The 21,056-nt window shown below is 38.0% G+C and overlaps 3 protein-coding genes across 3 annotated transcripts; all 3 read right to left on the bottom strand.

The window, feature by feature from the left end:
* Nucleotides 1–1,827: 1,827 nt before the first annotated feature.
* Nucleotides 1,828–9,235, bottom strand: LOC129351615 (5-hydroxytryptamine receptor 3C-like). Its single transcript, XM_055020561.1, has 10 exons — nucleotides 9,194–9,235; nucleotides 8,666–8,729; nucleotides 7,671–7,834; nucleotides 5,003–5,047; nucleotides 4,718–4,824; nucleotides 4,196–4,365; nucleotides 3,715–3,878; nucleotides 2,914–3,124; nucleotides 2,325–2,534; nucleotides 1,828–2,230 (listed from the first exon to the last, which is right to left on the bottom strand). Exons 1-10 carry the CDS (start codon nucleotides 9,233–9,235, stop codon nucleotides 1,947–1,949), a joined length of 1,461 nt encoding a protein of 486 aa, XP_054876536.1. The 3' UTR covers nucleotides 1,828–1,946.
* Nucleotides 9,236–9,712: 477 nt separating this feature from the next.
* Nucleotides 9,713–14,805, bottom strand: LOC129351605 (5-hydroxytryptamine receptor 3C-like). Its single transcript, XM_055020549.1, has 10 exons — nucleotides 14,686–14,805; nucleotides 14,162–14,216; nucleotides 13,870–14,033; nucleotides 13,700–13,744; nucleotides 13,467–13,573; nucleotides 12,684–12,853; nucleotides 11,360–11,523; nucleotides 11,056–11,266; nucleotides 10,097–10,282; nucleotides 9,713–10,002 (listed from the first exon to the last, which is right to left on the bottom strand). The coding sequence occupies exons 1-10, from the start codon at nucleotides 14,710–14,712 to the stop codon at nucleotides 9,713–9,715; spliced, it is 1,419 nt and encodes a 472-aa protein (XP_054876524.1). The 5' UTR covers nucleotides 14,713–14,805.
* Nucleotides 14,806–16,484: 1,679 nt separating this feature from the next.
* LOC129378450 (5-hydroxytryptamine receptor 3A-like) lies at nucleotides 16,485–20,127 on the bottom strand. Its single transcript, XM_055058765.1, has 9 exons — nucleotides 20,090–20,127; nucleotides 19,732–19,895; nucleotides 19,606–19,650; nucleotides 19,384–19,490; nucleotides 18,947–19,116; nucleotides 17,650–17,813; nucleotides 17,339–17,549; nucleotides 16,969–17,154; nucleotides 16,485–16,874 (listed from the first exon to the last, which is right to left on the bottom strand). Exons 1-9 carry the CDS (start codon nucleotides 20,124–20,126, stop codon nucleotides 16,585–16,587), a joined length of 1,374 nt encoding a protein of 457 aa, XP_054914740.1. The 5' UTR covers nucleotide 20,127; the 3' UTR covers nucleotides 16,485–16,584.
* Between the last annotated feature and the right edge of the window lie 929 nt (nucleotides 20,128–21,056).

Here is a 21,056-nt window from a genome sequence, read left to right as displayed (position 1 = left end):
TATTATTATTATTATTATTATTGATAATAATAATAATAATAATAATAATAATAATAATAATAATACATTATGGACCAAAGATAAAATAAGGGCAGAAACAAGTTGTTATTTCACACATACAATGAGCATTCATCCATTTTATTTTTCAGCACCTCCATCTGCAGGGAATCACATCCTGCTCCAGTTCTGCACTGATTAATTATGGGCTCATCTGGGATTTATAGTTGACTTAAAAAACTAATCATTCACAATTTCTTTTACACAGACTGTCGTCATGATCAGCAAATGTATAAACTTGAATTAGGTCTCAAGGATGTAGGTTCCCTCAAATAAACACAAAATACAGTTTTGTGTTTATTGGGTTGTTTATTAACCCAAAGCCACATGACTGCTTGTGAACAAAAATGTCTCCCCTTGTTAAAACATTACTGTGGTTTATCACACCTGAGTTCAATGTCTCTAGACCGGATTACTACCACACCTGTTCTAAAGCAAGATATCACTTAAATAGGAGTTGGATGAAAAAGTGAAGAAGAGCAAAAACAAATTTAGAAACATATGAGAAAGAAAGAAATTGAAGTCTATTAGTTTGGAAAGTGTTACAAAGTCATTTCTAAAACTTTGGGACTCCAGAAAACCAAAGTTCGTTATTAGCCACAAACGGCAGAAACAGGAACATTGGTCAGTCATTCAGGAGGTCAACATGACATCCAAAGAACTGCAGGCCTCCCTTGCCTCAGTTAAGGTCAGAGGTCATTCCTCTACCATTAGAAAGAAGTAAAAATATCCTGGTGTCATCTATTTTTTCCAGAAGGACTTTCTGTGAATTAATTTAAACAGTACAAAGACAAAAGCAGAACATTTTGGAAGGTGTGTGTGTGTATGTCCCATTAACACCAAGTAACACCACAGTTTATAAAAAGATCACACCAAGAGTAAAGTATGGTGGTGGTTGTGTGATGATGTGGGGCTGTTTTGCTGTTTTAGGACCTAGAAGATTTGTTGTGATAAACTGAACCATAAATCCAGCTGTCCATTAAAATGACACTGGAAGCATCATGATCCTTGTCAAGAGATCCAGTCATGATCTCTTGACTGGAGTGTTAACTTCTGATTAAAGGCACAGAACAGTATTAACGTTGTTTCTACCTGAGAGACAGAGGTTTCTGGATAAATATGTAGATTTTACTGTTAACTAGAAGATCTCTATCCTGTGGTGGTTCAGTTGTCACTTTTATTTTCTCCACACCTGCTCCCTTTGTGATCCAGTCTAAGCAAATATGGCAACTTCATTTTTGCAGGTCCAGCTTGTTGAAGATGCTGTAGCCTCGGGTTTCTTTGTGGATTCTCAGATGTGCTGATCATTTTCTTTTAGTGTCTCAGTGTGGATTGAAGCTGATAGGAAACTTTTTATTTAAAAGTTTCCTGTGTCATAGGAAACTTGACACAGGAGTTTCCTATGACTATTTACCTGTGTCATATGTTTTATATTTATTTTTAATTCATGTTAGCATGAGTCTTTTCTCTTGGGTATACTTTATTACACATTGATTCATTTCATCCTGAGATTCATACTGAATGTTACTAATGTTACAATTTGATAACTACATGCCATCCTTCACGGTTATGTTCAAGAGGATCAACAAATGTCCAGGTAACATTATAAACTGAAAGTGATAAGTAAACTACAACTTGAATTGAATGTTTTTGAATGTATATAATTCAGTATAGTTTCACACAATCTAATCTGTTGCATGCCTTGAAAATGTATCATGACAAAACATTTGATAACAAGAATATTCATATTTTTGAAGTTGGGTTGTAAAAGTCAATGATTAATTGATTTGACTTTAACTTGAACTAATTATATTCTAAAGTACATAACATCTGTGATTTAACAGAACATATTAAATTTGAAATAAAACTGCAGTAAAACAAACCGGCAGTTATGCAGAGTAATATGAGGCGATCCAGATAATGATGATGGAAACGAAGCTGACTGACATGAAGAAGATGTAAAAGATGAACAGCAGGCGGTCGATGACGAGGCCGATCTGGATCCAGTCCTCTGAGCTGGGACTTCCCTTCAGCTGCTGGACAACATGGCGGTGGATGGCCTGGAGATCCCTGCTGAGGTTCTTCAGAACCTGGAGGGTCTCAGCCTCCTTCAGTGTTTCCTTTCTCTCCATAGTTTCATTCTCTTTGGACTCTGTGGAGATATCTGCCATTTCTGTCCCAGAGAAAGCAAATTATTATTATCAATTCAAAATTAGCAAAATAGATCACAATGGAGATTAAAACCATATTTTGGGTCTGTTGCCGACCTCTTGTATTAGGATTCGTAAACACCAGGTCTTCTTGCAGCTCAGGATTTGGTGGAAGCCTCACAAGTGGACCCAAAAAGTGAAGAACAAACACCTTCATCCAACGAGGAGGTGCAGTGTAGTGAGCTGAGCCCCGGAGAAGATTGGTGATGAAGATGGTCTCCATCAGACTGGTGACCATCATAGTCAGACAGAGAGACAGGAACACATCTGGAGCAGCGATGAGAAAAAGCTTTAGCACTTTGTAGTTGTTTTACAAAAAAACAAAAATCAGAAATGTGACTTTATGAGATACACATTCTGCCTTTAGCTTTCTATTAATATAAATATGTACACTTTATTTTGATGGCATGATTTTGCATGAAATGTGAAACTGGAAATGGTGCCTTATGTTTATCTGATGTAACTATTTATTAAGCTGCACTCACACTGTTTCGACAATGTAGGGTTATAAAGCATGAGTTCACTAGCTAGTCTTTTTGAATGTGTGCAATGTTTGTGTCTTTCAAATTGCCTCAATTTTGCGTTAACAACTAGACACATTCTTCACATGCAGTAAAATAAATCAGGAGAGCTTCTAAAAACTGACTGATGAGAGGGATGGTGTTTCCAGTGATAGGGAGCAGCTCATTGGTGCTGAGCAGGAAGACAGTGTAGCCCAGGACGAGGGTCATCTTGAACAAGGACCGGTCAATGTTTTGGATGGGCAGGATGAAGCTGAAGAGATCCACAGTGATGAGGAAACAGCTGGGGATCAGGAGGTTCACCACATACATGGTAGAGTGGCGCCGAATAGAGACCTGCAGCAGAATAATGCATGCAAGCAGACAGTAAATCTGAGACAGATGCAAAACCTTACTGTCAATAGAAAGACATCATAATCAGTAAAATTGTTGAAACAACTTTGTGGTGAAAAGTAACATTTTTAGTCTAGGAATTTTGCAATATTTGGGGTTATGTGGGACGGTAAATGTGACTTTTTGTTATGTCAATCATGGATTATAATTTGACCTCAAGTAAGGTCAAATTATTGAGTGGAGTAGAAGTATGAAAAACTTCCACCTGCTGATGGGCGTTAAACCCAATATTTTTGAACATTTTAAAGAAAATTAGCAATAAATGCATAGGTATGTTAAAAAATATGGGGATCTGTTGATTTTGTGTAAATTTCCATGTTTTGCATTTTGCATTTAAATACTGTATTTATTTTACTTAATGCTGCAAATGCAATTTTAATGCAAATGCAAAACTGCCTATTTTTTAGCATCTCATTCTTCTCATTGATGGATTAAATGAAGAATGTATGTGTTTTCTGTAAGTTTACTGATGTTTCCTACTTAGTTTATGATTCGTTAATTTCAAACATTAAATAACAGCATCATTTTCTTACAAAGAAGCGAAGCTCATCGTAAGTGGACCCCTCTATGATTGGTACTACCACCTTCTCTGATTTGATTCCAACTAGCTGCCATTCACCCATCGTTGCCATTTCGTCTTTCGATGCCTGAAGTAAGTCCTGGTCTGTGTCTTTAAGTTCAAGTTGTACAGCATCACCTGTGAGGACAATAAAATGTTGGACCAGATCAAGATGCTCAGCAAATGGAGAATACTTTCTTAAAGAAAAGGTGCTGTGTATTCCCTGGCAAATATGTACCATTGTATAGTACAGTTATAAAAATCCTGTACATATCAAACATGACTGAAAAAAAGCTATTTCAAGAAGTCATCACAACTCCATTCCTCTATTAACCCTTTCAATAACTAAGAAGTAGCCCTTATAGCTTAGCAGAGCACATCATCCCTTGAAATAATAATAGTGATAATAAAACTAATCTATTCTCTGCTTTATAGTCTACATAGTTTGTACTTACTGAGGTGTATGTAGGAATTGAAAGTGAAAGTGCATCTTTGAATATCAAATGGAAACAGGTAGATGTTGAGACTGCAGGAGCTCACAACTCTGACAGGCAAGCTATCATAAACCAGACCACTGGAATGGAGGTATGTGTACGGGACGCTTGGTGCTAAGTTCTTCTCCATGCTGCAGAAAGTCAGACACAGATAATACTACATACGGTACATATCTTATTTTCACCTGGTTGAATTTCAATAACTAACAAGAACACTCTAATTAGATTGGAAAATGTCAGCAACCTGATGTTTCTTGAGGCAATAATCACCAGGGATTTTTAACACATTCATGTCTTTTATAATGTTTTTACATCAAAACTACAATATTTATGCAACAAACACACACAATATAGGTAATAATGGTGAAATATATATGTAATATATATATGTATATGTATGTATATACAGGAAAGTAATTTCCTGTGTAAACCTTGAGATCTTTATGCCCCAAGTTATTCATCTACAGCCAGAGAAAAACTTACAACTCGTTGATGACGATATCTGGCACCCAGAGCAGGTTTCGTTCAATTGCAATCCATTCCACACCACATTCCACTTGGTCCCAAATAGTAAATTCATTTTTCCACATCTGTACACATAATTATATGCTTTCAATATAAATACCAGAAATTACCTCAGCAACAGCAGGTTTTGCACTTTACATCATTAGGCACATTGATAGATTCAGTGTGATCAAAAGGTTTGGTATTATAAGTTAGAATCACTGATAGATTACTTATGAAAGCGATTTCAAGGAAAACACTTACTAAAGTTTCCCAAATGAAAGTTGTCAGTACCTGGGACTTCTCATCCTGAAAAGAACAGTGAACTTTTCATATTATTTTTTAAAAGCAGCAGTTGTTAACTTTTACAAATATATATATATATATATATATATATATATATATATATATATATATATATATATATATATATATATATATATATATATATATATATATATATAGTTCAGTCTCCAAGGCTGGAGACTGAACAATACTGGAAAGGCATATGGGAAAGGGAGGCGTCCCACAACAGCAATGCACAGTGGCTGATCTCTCTACGAGAGGACCACAGCAACCTCCCTGAGCAAGCCCCGGTAACCATCACTGTGACAGATGTTCAAGAAAGACTCTCAGGCATGAAAAACTGGACAGCACCAGGGCCTGACATGATCCATGCCTACTGGCTAAAGAAACTCACTGCTCTCCATGAGCGACTGGCAGCCCAAATGAACCAGCTGCTACAAAGTGGGACTCACCCTGAATGGTTAACTGAAGGGTGGACAATCCTAATCCAGAAGGATCCATCAAAGGGTCCAGTCCCACCCAACTACCGACCAATAACCTGCCTCTCCACAACCTGGAAGCTCATAGCGGCCAAGATAAGAAAACACATGGATAAACACATGAGCACGGCACAGAAGGGTATCAGTGTAAATACCAGAGGAGCCAAACACCAACTCCTCGTAGACCGCACAGTTGCCCGGGACTGCAAAACCCGACACACCAACCTGTGCATGGCTTGGATCGATTACAAGAAAGCCTATGACTCAATGCCGCATACTTGGATCATTGAATGCCTAGAGATGTATAACATCAACAGGATTCTGAGAGCCTTCATTGCAAACTCGATGAAGCTGTGGAAAACCACCCTTGAAGCCAACTGCAAACCACTTGCACAAGTGTCCATCAAATGTGGCATATACCAAGGAGATGCTCTGTCCCCGCTACTGTTCTGCATAGGCCTGAACCCCCTCAGCCAAATTATCAACAAGACTGGCTACGGATACCGACTCAAAAATGGGGCCAACATCAGTCACCTCCTCTACATGGATGACATCAAGCTGTATGCCAAGAGTGAGCGAGACATCGACTCACTGATCCACACCACCAGGATCTACAGCACTGACATTGGGATGTCATTCGGACTAGAGAAGTGTGGTCGGCTGATCACAAAGAGGGGGAAGGTGATCCGCACAGAAGGAGTCTCACTCCCACAAGGAACAATAGCAGACATAGAGGACAGTTACAAGTACCTAGGTATACCACAAGCAAATGGCAACCTCGATGAGGCCACAAGGAAAGGAGCCACAGCTAAATACCTCCAACGAATAAGGCAAGTCCTGAGAAGCCAGCTCAATGGCAAGAACAAAATCCGTGCGATAAACAGCTATGCCCTGCCAGTAATCAGATACCCTGCTGGAATAATTAGCTGGCCAAAGGAGGAGATAAAAGCCACAGATATTAAGACTAGAAAGCTACTAACCATGCATGGAGGGTTCCACCCCAAATCCAGCACCCTGAGACTGTACACGAGCCGCAAGAAAGGAGGCAGAGGACTAGTGAGTGTGAGAACCACTGTCCAGGACGAAACAACTAAGATCCATAAATACATCAGGGACAAAGCCTCAACAGACAATGTGCTCAGTGAATGTCTCAGACAACAGGGAACGGAGGTTGAGGTGCCAGAGATACCATCATGGAGGACAAGCCACTACATGGGATGTACCACCAGCAAATAACCCAAGTGGCTGATATCAATAAATCCTACCAATGGCTGGAAAAAGCTGGACTCAAGGACAGCACAGAGGCCCTCATCCTGGCCACCCAGGAACAGGCCCTAAACACCAGAGCAATAGAGGCCCAGATCTACCACACCAGACAAGACCCAAGGTGTAGGTTGTGCAAGGAGGCCCCTGAGACAGTCCAGCACATAACAGCAGGGTGCAAGATACTGGTAGGGAAAGCGTACATGGAGCGACATAACCAAGTGGCAGGCATAGTGTACAGAAACATCTGTGCAGAATATGGACTGGAAACCCCGAGATCAAAGTGGGAAACACCCCCAAAGGTGGTGGAGAACGCCAGAGCTAAGATCCTGTGGGACTTCCAGATCCAGACAGACAAAATGGTAATGGCGAACCAACCAGACATTGTCGTAGTGGAAACATCAGAGGAAAGCCGTTGTGGTTGATGTAGCAATACCAAGTGATTGCAACATCAGGAAAAAGGAGCACGAGAAACTGGAGAAATACCAGGGCCTCAGGGAAGAACTGGAGAGGGCCTGGAAGGTGAAGACCACAGTGGTGCCTGTGGTCATTGGGACCCTCGGGGCAGTAACCCCCAAACTGGAGCAGTGGCTACAACAGATCCCAGGAACAACATCAGACATCTCAGTCCAGAAATGTGCAGTCCTTGGCACAGCCAAGATACTGCGCAGAACCCTCAAGCTCCCAGGCCTCTGGTAGAGGACCCGAGCTCAGAGGATAAGAACCACCCGCGGTGGGTGAGAAGGGAATTTTTTATATATATATATATATATATATATATATATATATATATATATATATATATATATATATTTTTTTTTTACGTCTTTGTTAAAACTAACTGTATGTCTTCACATTACACCACAAGAAAAAGTTGTTCTTACCACTCCCAAAATACCAAAGAGAATGAAGGAAACTGTAACTTGGGTTGGGACCGACATATTTATTACAGGTCGAATGGCGTTCAGCTCAAACACTGGCTTTAGGGAGCTCAGCAGTGAAGCTGGAGTCGGCTGGGAGCAGTTCAGAACGGCGGAGTTGAACGGGACTGCAAACGACAAAAAAGAAAATATAATATTTTAATATATCAATAACACACATCTTCATCAACAGGGAAGCTAGTTCCTGTCTGGAGTTTTATGTGATTTTTATGAAAAGTTTCAGGGCAAAATAGAGTTTTTACAGTAAACCCAGATGTACAGATTCCAGACTTTGATTGTTTATAAAACAAAGATAAAGCCAAAAATACAAATTTGACTAACAAACTAAATACATCTGTGACATTTTAATACAAAATAAGAAGGTAAGTCAGGAGTTTCTGAGTATATCTTTTCACTATTAATTAGCAATAATTAATGTGACCTCTTTTACAAAAGCAGATGTTCAGCAGTTAACTTGTCTGGACATGCAAATGTTTAAAACGAGAGAAGCTCTGTCGCCAACAGTGCTTCTCTCATATTGAATGTATTGAGAAACTTTCAGACTCCTCTGGAGGCTTTTTTTTAAACAAACGTCTAGCGTAAAATCTAGCTCTCCTTATCTGAGTTACTGGAGACTTTAGAAGGTGACAACATGTGAAAGAACCAATCACTCTCAGCTATCTGAGGGTCATACAGACAATCACATAATGCTGCATCAGTGGGCCACAAACTCCTCTGAAATGAACTTCATTTTTAAAGTAACTTCTGGTAACTTCAACAAGCCAGTGTAGAATCTGTTTTTGGACATTCAAGGTTGAAATAAGAGCAGGTTGGTTTTATTACATCCTGATGGAGTTCATATAGGCTATACTTACATTTTTACTCAAAGCATAGCTTCCCTATTTGTAAACAGAACTATGAGAGCATAAACTCAACCAGGTCAAAAGAAATTGACTTACCCAGAGTCAGCAGAGAGATGAGGATGAATAGTTGCTTAGAAGGCTTGACTTTCAGCCGGCAGCACTAAAAACATTAACACTGGGTCAGCAGTAGTTGTTAGACTGAGTGATGTGTAAGTGGTGAGGACTGTCCTGTTAGATTTGTGCATGGGACTTGAAGGTGTTCTTGATAAAAAATAGTTAAAAAAAAAAAGCAGTTATTTATTTTTTGGGGGAAAATTACTTGCACTTTGTTTTGAAAATCCCTTCAGTTGCCCAGGTTTTTTTTTTAGTAGTTATAACCCAACATGAGGAAAAAAAGAAATAATATTTGATCTGGATGAGTCATCAATTCAAAGCCATGCAAAACCTGGAGGCTAAAGATGTAAAACACAAAATTATCTGATTTGGTGGGATTGGAATTATTTTCAATATTATATAATTTTTTAAAAACGTTTAAAATTTCCATTGATCACATGTTTACTGAACAACAGATTTAGAAGCAAAATGTTTTTTCACACTAATATTTAGGATTACTAAAAGTCTAACTGAGTTGAAATTGAGTTTTATCTTGCTTTGGAGAAACATCATTATCCGTAACCTTAAAAAGCAGCTGCAATGTTTCATTCAACATCACTAAATATGTTTGACTTCTATGTATCTCACACTAAAAGCCTCTATAAATTAAAATAATGGAGTTGGAAATAAAATAACAGAAAATTGGAGTTGGAAAGAAAATTCAATAAAAAGCTGTTAGACATTTTTCAAGTAAATTTTATTTTGCAGAAAACCTTTCCTCCATTTAAAATTTCACAATGTTACATTAGACGTTGCATTGTAATTATCTATAATAAATATTAAATAATTGAAAGATGAAATAGAGATTTTAAAGCCCCATAAATCAGTGTGTACATTATATTTCTAAACAGTTGCAATTTTTAAAGTATAGGGCACTAACATTGTTGCTATAAACCACTGTTTAAAATTCTCTAAAAAAATCACAATATTCTGGTAAAAAACTCTGCAGGCAAGTTCTGAATAAAATGTAGGTCTCCAACATGCAGCAGTCTACTGGTTGTATGAGTTAATCCAGACAATAATGATGGTGATGAAGCTGACTGATATGAAGACGATGTAGAGGCCAAACAGCAGGCGGTCAATGATGAAACCCACCTGGATCCATTCCTCTGAGCTCTGCTTCCCTTTTTGCTGCTGCTCCACCTCACAGCGGATGGTCTGCAGGACGCGGCTCAGGCTCTTCAGCTCCGTCAGGGCCTCGTCTTCCTCAGCTGGTCCTCCTGTTCCTGGAGGACCTTCATTGCATTTCATTTCTGCAGCCACTGACGTCTTCCTCTTTTCTATTTTCAGGAAACAACGATGACACTTGCCAATTACTGATTGCATTTATTTCATTTTTCATTAGATTTTTATCATTTCATGTTCCTTGCATACCTGAGTTTTTTGTCTTCTCAGTGTTTCGTGGCATGCAAACGAGACAGCCGAGACAATTGAGAACCAGAATCCGAATCCATCGAGGGACGGGAGAGAAGTCAGGCGAGTTGCTCAGCAGGTTGGTGATGAGGATGGTCTCCAGCAGACTGGCCACCATCAGAGCCAGGCAGAGAGAGAAGAAGACATCTGGTAGAAAGAGAGCAGAGGATGCAGGAAAGGAAAGTTTGAAGTGCTTTGGTCAATTAGAATCATTATTGAAATGATAGATTGTCTTAGGCTCCCTCTCTCTCTCTCTCTCTCTCTCTCTCTCTCTCTCTCTCTCTCTCTACCTACCTCTCTCTCTCTCTCTCTCTCTCTCTCTCTCTCTATATATATATATATATATATATATATATATATATATATATATATATATATATATATATATATTTAATTATAATGTTTTTGCCCATATGCAACCTTTTATCCGACCTTTTCTCTGGTCAGCCCAGTTACTCTCTATATACATAAATAATCCACTCTGTGCCACATCCATATGTGTATCAAGCATCTGCAGTCTGAACTGTCATGTCACATTTTACTGCACCAGAAAAAAGAGGAGGTGGTAAATAAGGACATAAATAACGGTTAAAAAATTATGATCATCTTGTGATCTTGTGATGATACTTTAAAATTGATCCATAAAAGGCTCCGTCCATTATTACTTCCATAAATCGTGTGCTGCTGTGTGACGTCAATGTACAGGGACGTAGAGCATCGCAATTAATAGTATGAAAAACCTTCAAAAAGAGAATCGAATTCATCAAAACTTGCTGAGTGAAGGTAGGCTATTTTCTTCTTAAAATGAAAAAAATCCCTCAGAAAGAAAAGAATAAAAACCTACAGTCAGTGAAAAAGCAGTCTGCACTGTAACAACTAGATGTGCAAAACTATGAATGTTCCCTGCAGCTCAGACTCACTAATCAGAGGGATGGTGTTTCCAGTGACTGGCAGCAGGTCGTTCATGATGAGCAGGAAGACGGTGTAGCCCAGGATGAGCGTCATCTTGAAGGAGGACCTGTCTGTGCTCTGAGGAGGCAGCAGGAAGCTGAATAGGTCCACAGTGATGAGGAAACAGCTGGGCAGCAGCAGATTCACCACGTACATGTTGGCACGGCGCCGCACTCGGATCTGTACGGAGAATAGAATTGAAACCGGAATCCCTCTTACTATGATATGTAACTCAATAATATATAATCATTTGAAAATATACTATCAACTTACATAAAAAGTAAGCATGTCTGTATAAAGACCCGTCTCATCATCTTTCACTATTTTCTGTGCGGTGATGTCCACCAGCTCCCATTCACCCATGGTGGTCATCACCTTTTTAGACAACTCTGTGATTAGATCTGGGTCACGCCCCAGGAAAACTCTGAACTCATTTGCTGGAGAAAGAAAAGGACATACATTAAGTTTCATAAAAGCACCAGCCTTCTAACATATGGTCATCTATTTCATAGTTCAAAAAATATTTTAGAATTTCAGGGGAAAAAAGTAAAACATTGATTTCCCCCATAATGACAGAATTTCTTTCTCTACAGTTATAGTCCACATCTAATCATTTTGCAGTTTTGGAAAACCTTTGACAATTCTGCAACGTTTGAAAAAATGTAATTAGGTTTTTCCAGTGACTGGCAACACCAGTCAAAACTTTTCTATTAGTTTTGAAATGAGATAAGTAATTGTCACTTGCACGTTTTTGACAATCACTTTCAGTTATGTCCTTCACAATGTGTTTTTTAATAATAATTAATGCAGTAAAGATGGGTGAGCTCAATAGATGAACACATTTATACTACAGACAATTGCTTAAAAATCTCAGAAAAACAATTCATGCTGAAGTTCACAACACATTTCCTTGACAGATATCTCAAGCGGAAAATCAACAGTCAGACAATCATGTTAATCTTCTATGCAACTCTCACGTGTTTATAAAAATCCTACTTCCAATGTCCATATAGTGCATATAACATTAACGTTGTATAGTACACCTCAAGTTTTTTTTAAAAAAACTTCCTTGTGCCATTTTCTGATTAGAAACAAGATTGCAAAACATACTTTGAAAAGTTTTACCCACTCTTTAGAGAATAAGTATGAGGATGGACAGTTTTGATTAAAGATATTTAATACATATAATTTTTGTTTTTGATAATCACCTAGTCATTGATAGTGACTTTGGTAGGCAAGTACAAATATTTATTACGTCAATAGATACATTAAATACAATATTAATTTCTCTCTAGAGACGCACAATTCACTGAGTTATGAATTGAACCTTGTGTTCTTGCCTTTAACACAACTTTTTGAACATGTTGATTTTTTTACATAAAATAGTGATAATTATGCCATTGCATCTCTATTGGACTACAGAGACTGTCATCAGCTAGCAGCCTGCACACAGTTTGACATAAAAATTTTTTGCTCTACAATCAGAACCTTTGTTTACATCCTGATTACAGCACCACAGGTGATCCCAGTGAAATATATTAAACCTTTATTGAGTTTTGACTTCAACTTAAAGAAAGACTTTAAGGGAGAGACTCACCATAGTAGATGTAGGAGTTGAAAGTCAGGGAGCAGTTCTGTATGTCGAAGGGGAAAGTGTAGATGATGAGGTTACAGGAGCTCACAACTCTGACAGGAAACGAATTCCACACCTTTCCGTCATTAAACAGGTCCACATATGGGACTGATGGCGCTTTATTTTCCTCCATGCTAACAGAGCATAAATCAGAACATGACAAGTTTGGGAAAACCCATATTGACGTTGATCATATTTGGCAAAAAATATTGGCAAAGTGCACATATATGCTGCCCAGTTTACATCTGAGAAAATCATTGAAACATTTAAATAGCAATAAAAACTTCATCTTATATGAATGTGGATTTACTAATTAGTTACCATGAATACACAGATGATATTCAGCTGTACATTATAATAGTCACCTGGTGACTGAACTAGTTCACTGAACATATGCTTAGAAAAGATCAGTGTGTGAACTTTATCAGCTGAACAGACACAAAACTGAAGTTATTATCTTTGGACCTAAAGAGGCAAAATCAAGAATCTGCACAGAGTTTCAGTTATTACAGAGATAAACTAGTGATCAGTCCCAGACCTGAACCTTCAGAGCCACTGAAAAACAATTGCAATTTTATTGAACCGCCTTGTTGCTGAAATGTGGTAAGCTTAACTTGAGTCAAAGCCTTTAAAGTAGTGCAAAATATACTAAATTACAAAAAAGTATCTTTTTGTAACCCTGTGCCTTTAACGAACCTATTGTGCAACATTACTGTTCAAAATTTAAAGTGCTGAATCTAAACTCACAATTCATTGATTACAATATCTGGCAGCCAAAACTTTTCCTTGGGAAGAGAAATCTTGTCGGTGCCACACTGGACTGGATCCCAACTGATGAACTCATTCTTCCACCACTGAAACAAGCAAACAAACAAACAAACAAACAAAAAAACAATCTCAGTGAGCTTTCAGAATTTATGCACAGAAAGTAATCAGTTGTATAAAAATGAGAGACAGCAACAAATGTCTTCATAGCTTACATAGCTCAGCCAAATGTAAGTGATGAGCAGCTGGGATTTTTCATCCTGGAATATGAATGTGACAAAACATAATTAACAAAATTTACATTTAATAAAAAATTAAACTGTAGACTCTTTATTTTATCAAAGAAATCCCATTTTATTTTAAAAGCGTTTGGAGCTCCACATACCACCCCTAATATCCCGTAGAGAGTGAAGTGCACGCTGATGTTGGTGTAGGTCAGCTGGTTCTCGACGGGTCGTATGGCTCTCAGGTCGAAGGCGGGAGACAGAGCCGCCAGGAGGCTGGGCTGGTCCGGCTGGGAGCAGTTCACCTCAACGGCACCGCAGAAAGCTGACAAGGAGAATTTATTGGCAACAATGAGGCTTAAACCTTTAAACTGTGCAAAAAAAATATCTACTAATAATATTTACTAATGACTATTTTCAATATTAATCAATTAATTATTTTTAAACATTCACCTGGCAGAAGGAAGAGGAGAATTACCACAGTGGGCATTGTGGATGGAAGAAGCCACTAAGAATAAAATAAAAATCAGTTTATCTCTCAATTTTTATTAAATTGTTTGATGTTGCAATTCATTACCCCTGCAGAAGGAAATTTAAAGCAAAAAGAGGAATGTGTTTGTTCTGAATGGATGTAATGATATTTTGAGGTGGTGCAGAGTCTCAAGTTGAAATTTGCAGATTGGAAGCTCTACACCACAGACTGATGGTCTGAAGAAAAATTCAATATCTTCTTAACAAAGAAAAGTTTGACTGTTTTAATGAGAGTGAAAAATCTACTTAATATTGAGAAACATTCAAATATTTTTTTAACAAGCTATTTAAAAATGCATTTGCAATAAATATGATCAATCCTTGTTACATTGTTTTACTATTTCTATCAAGAAAAATAAAGTTACTGGGTTGGATGAGTATTATTTTCAATCTGAATTTGCCAGGTGTGAGAATAATTTCAAATGTTGATAGAGTTGATGCTTTACCTTTGGTGTTGTTTCCTCTAATGCCATAACATTGAGGGTGAATAAGTTTCAATTTTGCTTCTTCGGTCCTTTATTACTAAGTGAAATAGAAATCTTTGAACCTCAGTTTAAAAATCTATATGGTATACTTCCTGGCTCTCTAACGCTTAAAGAACTTGATTCAGCCTCCGACTGCCCAGATATACACAACACCAGTGGAACCCAAGTGTGATAAATCCTCCTGCAAATAATGTGGGAGAGCTGAAACAGGGAGCAGGGCAGCTGCTTTCTTTGCAGGTGTTTCCACATGAAACAAACACAAACCACAGTTGACACGGTGAACCTCACTGTGCGACTCACCTGTGGTGAAGACTGACCGCGCCGCCGTCACTGTCACACCTGATGGAGGTAGGCAAATAAATGCTGGAGTCCAGATGAGAAGCAAATGTTGTCTGGTTTCTCACCAAAGTGTTTTTACATGTTACACAAGATATTTGTTTGAAATAATCATTTATCAAATTTTAGTTCAAGATGGAATTGTTTCTCAGAAAAAAGGAGAAGTATTGGGTAAACTGATAAAATAGACTCTTAATATTATACGTTTTTCTAAATTATATTTCAAAAAGAATCAAAAGCTGTTATTTTAAAGTTCTGTTATTTCACAATGTCATTTCAATGTTATTTCTCCTGTCACTGAGCCTCTTTGGAAGTTTTATGTGCAGAAGCTAAATATCCCCATCTCACTGCACAATATTTGAGGATTTATTTGTGCCTTTGAAAGAACTATCTGACGAAACAATTCTCAGGTTTTATCTATTTATTCTTTATTTTTATTTTTCCAATGTTTTTGCGGGCTTTAGTGGTCCTTATTTGAAAGTAGGCTGACAGGAAAGAGAGCAAGGAGAGAGGGGAAGACATGCGGCAATCAAACCTCCAAACATGGGTCGCGCTAAATCCCCTTCGCCACCACAGCACACTCCACTGGTTTTATTTTATAAATCTATAAACTAGGTATGTAAAGGTACACTAAGATCCTCAGTTTAAAAGTGACACTTCAATCATGAGAAACTGAGCAATCATTTCCCAATTTGAGCCCATTAGTTGGCAGTGCCACCAAGGAAGAAAATATCCACTGAAGGTCATTCAATAACATTTATATAGCATGAGACAGACATAATTTGAAAAAAAAAAATCAAGCTCCTCTGCCTCCTCTCTGTGGTCCTACTGCAATCTGCATGATTACATCACTTGGTCAGAAACATTCAATCTGAGCTCCAGGCTGGTCTAAGCGCTGACAATCAAGCTTGTGTAGGTAGAACCACAGGGAAGAGGCAGAGAAGCTTAATTTTTTCTCGTCAAGCATCTTCATAAAATATAACACCATTATGATAAACAAGCAAATAAATAAATACAATATGATTGAGAAAAAAAAGCTTCCCAGAACAGATCACTTTTATTCAATCTTTATTTGGTTTCTATTTCATTGGGACATTTATTTACTTGATGTGATATTCCTTAATTATTTATTTACAGTTAACAACAATTAACAGGATTTTTTTACATAGTTGTTTGATTCTGAATAAAACATCTCTCTAGACAGTGTGAATACATTTTAATGAAATGAACAGATATTAAACATCATAAGTATTTTTTTTATTTTTGGGGAAAACTTTTCCTCCATTTAAAAATTAACATTGTTTTTATTTTAAACACATGAAACATATATAATGTGTTTAATGGAAAAAAACGAGTAAGGATAGAATTACATGAAAGCATTTAAAGTGCAACAAACTAATGTAAACTGTGTCATTTCTAAACAGTTGCATAACATATAAATTGCCTACAGATTGTAAATCTTTTAAAATTACAAAATTCTGCAAGCACTTTCTGAATAAATGTAGGTCTCTAACATGCAGCAGTCTACTGGTTGTATGAGTTAATCCAGACAATAATGATGGTGATGAAGCTGACTGATATGAAGACGATGTAGAGGCCAAACAGCAGGCGGTCAATGATGAAACCCACCTGGATCCATTCCTCTGAGCTCTGCTTCCCTTTCTGCTGCTGCTCCACCTCACAGCGGATGGTCTGCAGGACGCGGCTCAGGCTCTTCAGCTCCGTCAGGGCCTCGTCTTCCTCAGCTGGTCCTCCTGTTCCTGGAGGACCTTCATTGCATTTCATTTCTGCAGCCACTGACGTCTTCCTCTTTTCTATTTTCAGGAAACAACGATGACACTTGCCAATTACTGATTGCATTTATTTCATTTTTCATTAGATTTTTATCATTTCATGTTCCTTGCATACCTGAGTTTTTTGTCTTCTCAGTGTTTCGTGGCATGCAAACGAGACAGCCGAGACAATTGAGAACCAGAATCCGAATCCATCGAGGGATGGGAGAGAAGTCAGGCGAGTTGCTCAGCAGGTTGGTGATGAGGATGGTCTCCAGCAGACTGGCCACCATCAGAGCCAGGCAGAGAGAGAAGAAGACATCTGGTAGAAAGAGAGCAGAGGATGCAGGAATGTCAGAATTTCAGTCTGGCTTTATATTAGAAGCTCTTAATCACAAAAAGGAACATGTTGATGTAAGAATAAAGATAAACCTTTCCAAATCAGTAAAAAAGTAGAAAGTAAAGTCAGCAAGCACAGCTATCAATGATCCGAAGTTCAGACTCACTAATCAGAGGTATGGTGTTTCCAGTGACTGGCAGCAGGTCGTTCATGATGAGCAGGAAGACGGTGTAGCCCAGGATGAGCGTCATCTTGAAGGAGGACCTGTCTGTGCTCTGAGGAGGCAGCAGGAAGCTGAAGAGGTCCAAAGTGATGAGGAAGCAGCTGGGCAGCAGCAGATTCACCACGTACATGTTGGCACGGCGCCGCACTTGGATCTGTAAAGAATACATGATCAGGTTTTTGCATAACTTAAAGATTTAGATTTGGATGATTGTCATTAACTCTGGTACAGAGCAACTTTTTGCATCAACTTACATAAAATGCAAGCTTGTCTGTGTAAAGACCCGACTCATCATCATGCACTAGTTTCTGTGCGGTGATGTCCAACAGCTCCCATTCACCCATAGTGGTCATCACATTCTTAGAGAGCTCTGTGATTATTTTCGGGTCTCGCCCAAGGAAAACTCTGATCTCTAGAGCTGGAGGCAGGAAAGGAAAAACAATAGGTTTAAGAATAATCCCACTATGGTGATCTCTTGCACAGTTCAAATATATTCACGTGAAGTGTTTCAGTATAAAACATATAAAAATTGGTGGAGACAAAACCATTTTGAATTCACTGTGTTGGTCTTTCACTCCAACACAAGTCGTTCAATTCTTTCCATTGTGACACAAAGAATTTAATTTTTTAAAGTGGAGTAATTATATATAATCAAGTTTTTTAAAAAACTTTATATTATGTTATTCCCTTGTCATCAATATACCTGGAGTGTTAGTGTGACGCATACATCTTTTTGAATTGAAGGTGCCTAATGCTTGGCCTCTCCAAGGTCCAATTTTTTCCACAAAAGATCCGCCTTCAACCTGCAGTCCTACGTCCAGCTTCTGACCCATAGAGCATTGCTCCCCTTTGCTCCCCCACTTATCTCCTTAAGACTAGTGTCAGCATCAACTGGCAAACTCCTGCCAGGAGTTTGGGACTGCTCATCTGCTAAGCTCATCATAGGGACTACTTCTCAGTGCAACGTTTCAAAGAACGGTTGTGAATGGCATAATGGATGAACATGGTTGTAAACATTGTTTACTTGCTGGTTCTATAAAAAGGAGCCATGTGCATGAAAAATACATGATACTCTCTGCTTTAAGAATTTATACTCAAACCTTTAACTTTTCCAATCTTTAAACATTGATTGTTTTTGCAATGCTTAGAACTGTGTAAGTGTGGCATGTATTTGTTTATATCTGCCTTACTTCCTCACAGTAATGAAGGGATTTCTTAAGGTCACAATTACTACTGCTACTGCCAAGCATTTCTCCAATGCTCACAGTGGGGATCGTACTCTGTGCTTCATTCACTCAACTTCAGAAGCTGGTGTCGGTCTATTGTGTGGGATTGGAGTTTGAGTCCCGCCTTCCAGTGATAAAGTTATCACTCCTCTAGGATTTCTGTCTTGGACAATTGTTTTTAGTTAAATGTTTTGATTTTAAACCTTTTTGTGAATGATTGTGTTGCATCTGAACTTCCAGATAGATCAATGATTTTGAGCTAAATATGCTTGAATTTCAGTTCCAATTTAAAGAAAGTAAATAAGACTTAATGGGAGAGACTCACCATAGTACACATAGGAGTTGAAAGTCAGAGAGCAGTTCTGAATGTCGAAGGGGAAAGTGTAGATATTCAGGTTGCAGGAGCTCACAACTCTGACAGGAAACGAATTCTTAATTTTGCCATCATTAAACAGGTAAATATACGGAACTGATGGCGCTTTATTTTCCTCCATGCTAAGAGAGCAAAAATCAAAACATAACAAGTTTGAGAAAATTCATGTGGAAAAAGTGTTATTGCTTATTTGGTAGAAAATACTGTCAGAAGAAAACAAAAATGTGCACAGATATGTTGTCAAGATTGAAGCTGAGAAAAATAAACATGTAAGAGTATTTAACTAATTAAAACTTCAGCTTGAACATGTGTGGTTTAAAGGTAAAAAATATATATTTTTGCCAACAAATCTTTTGTAACATTATAATTTAAAATTGCTGACCACTCACAATTCATTGATTACAATATCTGGCAGCCAAAACTTTTCCTTGGGAAGAGAAATCTTGTCGGTGCCACACTGGACTGGATCCCAACTGATGAACTCATTCTTCCACCACTGAAACAAAAACAAAACAATCTCTGTGAGCTTTCAGAATTTATGCAATCAGTTGAATGAGAAACAGAGCAACAAAGTTCACACATAATTGGTAGTAAATGTTTGTATAGCTTACATAGTAGAGCCAAATATAAGTGATGAGGAGTTGGGACTTTTCATCCTAGAATATAAACACAACAGTAAAAGATTACTAATTTTCTTCATTAAAGTTATGGTTTTTCATCCTTGAAGCTCAACATACCACTCCTAATATCCCGTAGAGTGTGAAGTGCACGCTGATGTTGGTGTAGGTCAGCTGGTTCTTGACGGGTCGTATGGCTCTCAGGTCGAAGGCAGGAGACAGAGCAGCCAGGAAGCTGGGATGGTCCGGCTGGGAGCAGTTCACCTCAACGGCACCGCAGAAAGCTGACAAGGAGAATAGTGAGGCTTCAACATCCATATCTAAGTACTTCCCAATTTCATAGAATTAATGTTAAATGTGTTTAACACTTTATGCAATTAAGTGGGAAAGCATGGAGTTCAATTATCAATTATTACCTAATTGAACTCCATGTATCACTAAACTTTACAAATAATCACAGTATTAACAAAAAGCTCACCAGGCAGAATGATGATGATAACTGCCACAGTGGACATGACTGATGGAAGAAGCCGCTGAAATAAAATAAAAATTCATCGAGCAATTGATTTTTGTTGAGTTATTTGAATAGCTTATAAGTTATCAACAGATTTGTTGTAGAACATGCAAATTGTGCAATGGGAGATACTTTACCTTTGATGCATATTCCTTGGATTTCATAATATTGGAAGTAAATACGGTCAGTTTCAGGAGTTGTCAGTTAAATATTTTCAGGCTAAGAGAAAAGAAAGTGTTTGGACCTCAATTTGAAACCTGATCAAGTATTACTGAAGAGTGAAGTGTTCTTGCAACTCACCTTGCTACATTTAGGCTCTGATTGCTCAGAAATATACAACATGACTATGACTTGAGCGTGATGAGGACACGTCCCCCTGCAAATGATGTGGGGGAGTAGAACACAAAACAGGGTAGCTGCTCTCTTTGTTGTTGGTTTCAGATGAAATAAACACAAACCACAGCAGACGGGTTGCACCTCAGTGTGTGACTGTGGTGACCAACCACAGCGCTGTCACAGTCACACCTCATGGTTATAGGAAAATAAAGGTCAGGACGGACCGTGCAAGAGACACGTGTTTTCTATTTTCTCTCAAATCTTGCAGCCAATAATGCAGCTAAAATTTATTATTTTTGTAAGAAATAATAATTAACAACTTGCAATTTCAGACAAAGATAACCTGAGTAAATGCAAAAATCATGTTTAAATGACATTTTCAAACTGTCTGGTGTTGTACAAGGAGTTCTAAATCAAAAAGGTCAGAGTAGACAAGAGATTTCATCATAAGTGATCACTTCATGTTAACTTTCAGATTAGTTCAACCCCACTCATGCTGCTCTTGCGTTTGTCAGAAAAAAATATATATTTGAAAGTATTTTGGATCTGACTTTACTCCCTGGCATGGTGCAAAGAAAAAATAAACAAAAACAAA

This window comes from Poeciliopsis prolifica, unplaced genomic scaffold (assembly GCF_027474105.1).
Source record: "Poeciliopsis prolifica strain line A6 unplaced genomic scaffold, Auburn_PproV2 SCAFFOLD002, whole genome shotgun sequence".
Lineage (NCBI taxonomy): Eukaryota > Metazoa > Chordata > Actinopteri > Cyprinodontiformes > Poeciliidae > Poeciliopsis > Poeciliopsis prolifica.
The sequence above is the reverse complement of the archived record's forward strand: the minus strand, read 5'-3'. Positions and strand labels throughout refer to the sequence as shown.